The sequence below is a fragment of the Gopherus flavomarginatus genome, chromosome 12 (genome assembly GCF_025201925.1).
Source record: "Gopherus flavomarginatus isolate rGopFla2 chromosome 12, rGopFla2.mat.asm, whole genome shotgun sequence".
In the NCBI taxonomy this organism is placed as follows: domain Eukaryota; kingdom Metazoa; phylum Chordata; order Testudines; family Testudinidae; genus Gopherus; species Gopherus flavomarginatus.
In genome coordinates, this window is record NC_066628.1 from 18,162,449 (window position 1) to 18,171,212 (window position 8,764).

Below are 8,764 nucleotides of genomic sequence, written 5' to 3' on the forward strand. Positions count from 1 at the left end.
CAATAAATCACTCTATAACATCTGCTACTATCCACAATTCAATACATAGCACAGAGGTCTTCTTGTCTTCATTGCTCTCTATCAACACTTACACACCATTATGCAGCTTCACATCCCTTGCCATCGTTCATTTGGCAACATAACTTCTCCTTTCTTGCCTTTTTGTTTAGCTGCTTTTAGTTGGGCAGCACGGCTGGACCTGTCCCATTCCTCTGCCCTCTAGTGGCCCTAGACAGCATAATCACATCTCTCCTCATTTCTTACCTACTGCTAGGTGTGCGCTGTTCCAAACTAGAGCCACTGGGAACAAAATCGTAGAAAAAAATGACTGCAACACTAGTTGATACAAGAGCACATACAACAGCAGCAGCTCTTAAAGGTTTAGCAGTGGTTTCCCATCCATCCAGTGCCTTTCTGTTGATATGGGGTCTCTTTCCAACAGAAATGCATAGATCGAAGCTACAGTGACAGAATCCCAGTGGCTTTTCAGGCTGAAATTCTCACAAGTATCTAAGGGAGATAAATGTCCATCTGCCATTTCAAAGATTTGAGTGACTAACTTGGTTAGGTAACTTGGGAAAACCCTTCTGCAGAGTTGGAGCCCTACAATTCTCACTGATGCCCAGCTCCCCTGCCACTGCCCAAGCCCTGACGTGTTCACAGTGACTAAGCCAGCACTGCCATGTTTGGCTTTCCAGGGGTTCTGCCCATTCGTAACTGGTAGCTGCTTCCGCTCACCATAGGTTGCCTCACCCTCTGAGGAGAGGGCCCTGCATGGAGCAGAGTTGTCTGTGACATCTGGGGCTGACTAGACACTGTGCCCTCAGAACTAGCCCTCTCGGACATTGCCCTTGCAGCAGTCAGTTTTGGAGATGCTCATTGTAACAGGTCCCTTCCCTTTGAACTACTATGTGCAGCTGGTGGAAGCAGAGCAGCTGGTGTCCTGTAGGGCTACGTGCAGAGTCCCTCGTCAGTGACCGTTTGAGAGATCCCACCACAGAAATGGCCTCAGTTCTAAGTGTGCTCTGGCAAACCCCCAGCTGGGGCTGGGCAATCCCAGGGGACCTGGTGTGTGTGCCTACCTCTTTGTTTGCCCAACAACCCATCCTCAAAGGGCCGGTGAGCCTGGATCTGTTGCTTTGCTGGAGCTGGTCCCAGCTGGGATTAGCCCAGATAAGAGCTATGAAGCTGTTCCTGGTGCAGTGTCCAGAGGTCCCTGCAGGGACCTGGTTATTTACATTCGGCCTGTGTGAGTTCAAGTGAAGATGGCTGGTTTGCAGAGGGCTGTGACAGTAATCAGGGGTGGCTCCAGACAACAGGGCACCAAACGCATGCGTGGAGGGGCAAGCTACGGGGGCAGCCTGCCGGTTGCCGGGAGGGCGGCAGTCAGGCTGCCTTTGGCGGTTTGCCTGCAGGAGGTCCGCTGGTCCAGCGGCTTCGGCAGCAATTCGGTGGCGGGAACACAGAAACTGAGGGACCCCGTGGACCTCCAGCAGGCATGCCGCCAAAAGCTGCCTGACTCCCATGCTTTTGGCGGCAAAACACATAGAGCCGCTGCTGATGGTAATAAGCACAATTTTAGGGGTGGCAGATTTCCCAGGCTTCCATGCCCACATATGCTGCACAAGGAGTTACAATTTTTATTGTCCACACATTTATTTTGATCAAAGACGGCTTTTTTACAGATCAAACAATTGGTTAAAAATTTGTCTCAATGCTGCCTAATGCCCAGTTAATAACAGCATGATGGGAACATGGTTCTGGCCCCCTCCCTCTCTAGTCCTTCCAATGAGAGAGACCATACTGAGTGCTGAGATGTTCACTGGGACTTTTTAACTTAAATTTAATGAGGGCTGATTGCTTTAATCACTCGGATACCATTGAAACCCGCAGGCTACGTTATTATCTCAGAGTCTTTGCACGTTTTTCTGAAAGCCACATTTACTGACTGCTTTGCACAAGGCTTCCTTGACCTCTCTGTTTCTCAAGGTGTAGATGAGGGGATTTACAAGGGGAGTCATAACTGTGTAGCAAATGGAGACCACTTTGTTCAGGTCTCTCAGTGTTTCATGTTTCGGTAGGATGTAGACAACCATTAAGGTTCCATAGAAAATTGTCACCACAATGAGGTGAGAGGAGCAGGTGGAAAAGGCTTTTTTTCTCCCGGTGGTGGAAGGGATTCTCACGATGGTGGTGATGATGCACACATAGGATGTCAGGGTTAGTAGGAAGGGAGGCAGGGTGAATACACAGGCTGGTATGAAGTCAACCAATATAATAAGGCGTGAGTCAGTGCAGGAGAGTTCCATCAGTGGGATGGGATCACAATAGAAATGGTTGATTTCATTTGGGCCACAAAATAGAAAGTGGGATAGGAATGAGATTAAGATAATTACAGCCAAACAACCACTTAACCATGATGCAGCAGCCAGTTGGACGCAAATCCTGATATTCATAAGAGTTGAATAGTGCAGGGGTTTACATATTGCTAAATACCGATCATAAGACATTGCTGCTAGGAGATAGCATTCTGTCGCCGCCAGAGAACCAAAGAAATACAGTTGTGTGATGCAGCCACTGATTGAGATGGTTTTGTCCCCAGTCAGGAGACTGGCCAGCAACCTGGGCAGGATGGTTGAGGTGTAGCAGGTCTCCAGGCAGGACAGATTCCCCAGAAAGAAGTACATGGGGTTGTGAAAGTGCTGATTAGCCACAACAAGCACCACGATGAGAGTGTTCCCAGCCACGGTTGCCATGTAGATCACTAGGAACATCAAGAAGAGAAGCATTTGCAGGTCAGGGAGATCCCCGAATCCCAGGAGGATGAATTCCATGATGATCGTTTGGTTTCTGCTGTCTGCCATGGGCTGAGTTTAGGAACAATAAATCTGTGTGACTGAACTGGAAGAACATAGAGTTAAAACTTAATCAAATCTCATGAATTAATTCCATAAATATTCAGAAACTCCCTCCCTCTCCTGTTTACCGGCTGAAATTTTAAGACTAAATGTAAATTTCAGAGCAAAGTGTCTTGAGTCCAAGGACAGAACACTGCTCTGATGGGGAAGAGGGTGTGCTACGTGGATACCAATTACTACTATAGCAGCCCGTGTCTCTGGTAGCCAAATACTGATATGACAGATCAGATCATTTCTCTTTCTATCATATCCCATCTGGTGACATACCAGAGCATAACCATGATGCTTAAATGCTGTATTTCACTTCTGGCAATGCTCAGAATCATGCCATGTCTTATGAGTCAAAATCAATAAATACATCAACTGAAATCTTGGACTGAGATGTTCAACACAGTCTAGTGTCTTTAGATACCGATCTTCTGTTAGCTTTATTTCCATTAAATTGAACAATATATCCTGGTATATTCAGCATCTCAGTGCCCTGTAGGAGAAGGAATAATTTTTATCCCCTCACAAGAGATCAGTTCATGCCATAAATTATGAAGGGGAGTAAATTCTCCCTTAGTTCCTCTGGTGGTGATGGTGACGTGGTGAGGGACTGGCCAATGCCTTTTCTGATTCCTGACATTAACTATGTAACAGTAATAAAAAAGAGGGTGGATCTTAGGAAGGGGTAAACCAGGTTGATGTGCAACCCTAACTGAGGAATGACCCTCCCCACTCCTGATTTCACTCCTGCATGCCTGACCAATATTTCTATAGCCCTCCCTGGTCATTTGTCCAATCTTCCACTTCTTTTAGGCTTCTTTTTTGTGTTTAAGATCAGCAAGGATTTCATTGTTAAGCTAAGCTGGTTGCCTGCCATATTTACTATTCTTTCCACACATTGGGATGGTTTGTTCCTGAAACCTCAATAAGGATTATCTAAAATACAGCCAGCTCTCCTGGATTCCTTTCCCCTCATGTTATTCTCCCAGGGGTTCCTGCCCATCAGTTCCCTGAGGGAGTCAAAGTCTGCTTTTCTGAAGTTCAGGGTCTGTATTCTGCTGCTCTCCTTTCTTCCTTGTGTCCGGATTCTGAACTCGACCTTGTCATAGTCACTGCCTCCCAGGTTCCTATCCACTTTTGCTTCCCCTACTAGTTCTTCCCTGTTTGTGAGCAGCAGGTCAAGAAGAGCTCTGCCCCTAGTCGGTTCCTCCAGCACTTGCACCAGGAAATTGCCCCCTACACTTTCCAAAAACTTCCTGGATTGTCTGTGTACTCCTGTATTGCTCTCCCCGCAGATATCAGTGTGATCATAGTCTTCCATGAGAACTAGGGCCTGTGATCTAGTAACTTCTGTTAGTTGCCTAAAAAAAACTTCATCCACCTCATCCCTCTGGTCTGCTGGTCTATAGCAGACTCCCACCATGACAACATCCTTGTTGTTCACACTTCTATACTTAATCCAGAGACTCTCAGGTTTTTCTGCAGTTTCATACCGGAGCCTTGAGCGTCATACTGCTCTCTTACATACAATGCAACTCCCTCACCTTTTCTGCCCTGTCTGTCCTTCCTGAAAAGTTTATATCCATCCATGACAGTACTCAAGTCACATGAGTTATCCCACCAAGTCTCTTAGCAAGAGCTAAGATGCTACGTGCTGGAGACTCATTAGTGGAATGTAAAAACAAAGAGCTAGTAGGGACACTCCTTAAGACAAAGGTGCTGGGTAAAATAAAATGAGCTGTCAGCTACCCAGATTCCTCACAGAAACAAGAAGGGTAGTATTTGGGGTGCCCAATGAAATGTCAGGAAAGAAAGCAAAGAATAGTTAGTGATAAATGCTAAGCGGCTAATTAGCAGAAGAGGAAGTGACAGCAAGTGCTTGACAGCTGTGCTGGACATATTTTAAGGGAAGGATGTGACCAGAAAGAGTAACTTTAGGGTATCTGATATTCTGGACTATGTCCTATATTCCTCCTTCTGTGAGATTCTACAGCTGCCAGAGATTTAGTCATGTAGCAAATAATTCCAATGGGAAAGTACAGTGCACTAAGTGTGGAAGTGACCATTCCTACGATGATTGTGAGGGAAGGACAGAACAAAAATGTTGTAACTGTGGAGGAAAACACAGCTCAGAATATGCAGTCTGTCTGGAGGGAAGCAAGCAAGAGAAATGCAAAAACCTCACGTTACTAATAGTCTCTTCTATGCAGAAGCTGTTAGGACATACGTAAAAAAGAACCTGATGTGGGGAATGGCAATTAATAGGTGGTAATGTGTAACACTGGGGTGAAAAGAGACTCATTGCATTAAAGGTTGATGTAATAAATTGTGGTTCTCAAACAGGAAAAAAACAGAAAATAAGAATTTGAATTAAAGCTGCAGGCTAGCCACCTGTCAGTGGAACAACTTCATACTTTCCTAAGCGAAACAACTATTGAGGGTAAGAAACAGGGGTGACTATTTTCAGCTGGAATTCCCACAGCTTAATAGCACATGGGCAGGAATTAAAGACCAATATATTTGATATGAAAACAAAGCCTGATAGAATATGCATCCAAGACTTGGCCAATAGAAAAATTGGACAATAAAATCCCAGGATATAGTCTATATAGACATGATAGAGAAATGGAAAAGGTGGGGGTTCATACCTCTTCACTAAGGAGAGCCTGAACTACCTTCAAGTAGAGATTAGAAAGCTGAATTTTGAGCATAATGCTATTGAGATACCATCTCTAAGACTTTATAATGTTTATAGCATATGAAGGATAACTAGAGGCTATGTATCCGAAAGAATTATTTGCAAGTGTCACATGCCCATCCATTATCTGTGGTGATCTGAATAGTCACAACAGATTGCGGGGAAGTAAGAAAAAATATTTAGAGCAAATCTTTGAAGAAAATAAATGATGAAGCACCTACCAGATTCAATTCTGCTGATGGAAGCTTCTCCTTTCTGGATCTGGGACAATAGGGAGTGAATACAACTGTGAAATACACAGAGGGGAGGGAATGACTGGTGTCCACTTCCTGACATTAATTACATCTCAAGTAAAAGGAAATACTGAAAATGAGGATAATATCCCCACTTGGAATCTTAAAGAAAAATGGAAAAATCTTTGGAAAGAGAGGTGAGGAATATGTGAATGAGTAATGAATCTGTGAAGATTTTGAGGAATTCTGCAGTAATATTTATAAGGGAATCATAAAGACAGCTAACCTAGCTATTCTTAGGATACCAACACTGCCTAAAGATAGGAAACATGTACCATAATGGAACAAGGAATATGAGATGGTAATTAGGCAAAAGAATGAGGCATATACGACAGCAAAAAAATCCTTAAATAATGAACATAAGGAAATATAAAAAGTAAGGTAGTTTCACAAAGGGCTATAAAATGGCAGAGAGAGAGAGGTGGACACCATAACATGGGAAAGTAAATAAAAATACCAATACAGCAAAGCATATATAAAGAAACTAGGGAAATGAATGAAATAAAGAGTAAGAGTCACGTAACACCAAGCCTTCCAGTTGCAGGGCACGAAGTAATAAGCTCTAACAAAGAAAAGCAGAAATTCTGGCCACCATGTTTCAAAAAGTCAGTAGTGATGACTATCAGAGGATACAAATTAGGGAGGAGAAAAGAACATTAAGGCTAATTATGAGATGAAGAGTTGGGATGGGAGGAGGATGTGGATATTTTAAATGTAAATTTTAGTGTGGCTTAGGTAAAACGATAGAAAGAATAGTGAGAGAGAGATCAGTAGCACACCTACAATGAATTAGGTTCACAGATGAAACACAAAGTGGGCTTCAGTAAAGTAGGAATGTGATTGACCACATTGTCAGGATAGAGACAAAAGCACAAAAAAGCATGAGAATCATAGAATTAATGACACTAATCTTCCAGGGCATAGAAAAAGTCTAGGATGTGTTATGGAGAGAGGAACTACTTCATAAAGTGGCCTAAATGGTTAATAGAGGAAGAATGTACAGATGGATGAGGAACTTCCTAGGCAAAAGAACTGTACATGTCCAATTAGGGAAAGCTTTTTCCAATGTACAGTCAATTGCAAGTGAAACTCCACAGGGCAGTGTAGTTATGCCAACCCTCTTTAACATCATGATAAAGGATCACCCTGAGGAGACGAGTATAGGAATAAGGATCATGTTGTTTGCTGATTGTGCCATCTGAATCAAAAGCAGAAACCTTGAAAGTGTCACCAAAAGAATGATGATGCACTGAAGAGAAGCCAAGAATGAGCAAATAGGTGGGGCTTCAAATTCTCATAGACAAAACTAAGGGAATAATCCTGCTAACAAGGAAAAGCCAAAAAGATGTGAAGTTTTAGCTATAAGACCAATAGATAAATGTACTGAAATTACAAATTCTTAGGTGTGACATTTGATAACAAGCTCACCTGGAGGGACCATACTGAAAAGTGCAAAAGTCAAATCCCTCTAGAACATCCTGGGAAGTGGATATGAAAATGGTGGTAATGCTATACAGAGCATTCATCAGACCAGTTATTGAGCATGGATGCCTGAGCTTTTGGTCAGCAACGAATACAAATCTGACTAGACTATATACAGACATCTGCATTGCATATCAGGTGGTGACTTCAGTACTGTATATCTGTACTACAGATATCAGCATTTCCATCAGCTGCTACTAACTCTTCGTTCGAAGCTTCCAGGCTGGGTAATAGTGAAGACAGCACTAAGCTAACTGGCTAGGAAAAAAACTCAAAATACCCCATGGAAATAGGGTATAAAAGTGAATAATGGATCTTAATGAAAAGAAGAGATTGAAAGAGACCGAAATGTACAGCTATGGGAAAATCACCCCCCATTGAGAGAGAGACAGAATTATATAATGAAATAAAGAACGATAGATAAGATGTCACAATTATATTGATATCCTATAGTTAGGGACACATTTGACAAATACATACAGAGGGTTCCAAAGAAGAAAGTGGGAACAATTTCTTGCGTGCCCTCAGTTGGACTCAAGAACACTGCATGGCTCATAAACTTTCTTAGAAACTCAGTGGCCTTAAAGCAATAATTTCCATTGAGATATATATCAAGAATACAAGGGCAATGGGGACCAATAAAATCAGCTTTTCTGCAATTCTTTAAGAACACTGGGAAAGGTACGAGACTAAGTCATGAACAAGATAGGAAGCACAGGGCATGCTTTAGACTCAGAAAGTGAGTCTGCTACATCACAAAACTGAAGAAGTGTCCAGGCAAAAACGCAGATCCCTAGCTATCTGCCACGCCTACTGTTTTCTTCCTGGACTCCCGGTAATTCCCTTGGCTCCAACTAGGATTCTGACTCCTGATTGACCCTTGGAACCATGGCACCAACCATGACATCTCAGCCCAGTTCCTGATTCTGTCTCCATCTCTGAACCTTGGCTTGACTCTTGACCCTGATACTGACTATGACCCTTGGCTTCAGTTCTGGGATCTCCAGCTTCTACCATTTGTCCTATCTACCTTTGCCAAGCATCCTGACACAGATTATGTATCATAAAAATGAATACAGACACTTCCCACATTCGTCACAGAAAGAGAATCTTATATTGCTAATGCTTAATTAATCAAGCATTTTAATACCCTAGTTTGGAAGGTGATATATAAATGCAAAGAAGCAGCAGTTTGGAATTGGGTGATTACCTCTAGTCATAGGACAGCTCATACCTGAGTTGATGAATTCATTTTGCAGGGTTTTAGACAAGGTGGGTGGTTAATACCTTGTATTGGACCAATTTCTGTTGGCGAGAGACAAGTTTTGAACTACGAAGAGATCTTCAGGGTTTGGTAGACAGGATTCCGGTTCCACTGAGGTTGT

General features: G+C 43.0%; 1 protein-coding gene across 1 annotated transcript; it reads right to left on the reverse strand.

Moving 5' to 3' along the window:
• Positions 1-1,907: 1,907 nt before the first annotated feature.
• On the reverse strand, positions 1,908-2,864 carry LOC127032115 (olfactory receptor 6N1-like). Its single transcript, XM_050919146.1, has one exon. The coding sequence runs from the start codon at positions 2,862-2,864 to the stop codon at positions 1,908-1,910; it is 957 nt and encodes a 318-aa protein (XP_050775103.1).
• Between the last annotated feature and the right edge of the window lie 5,900 nt (positions 2,865-8,764).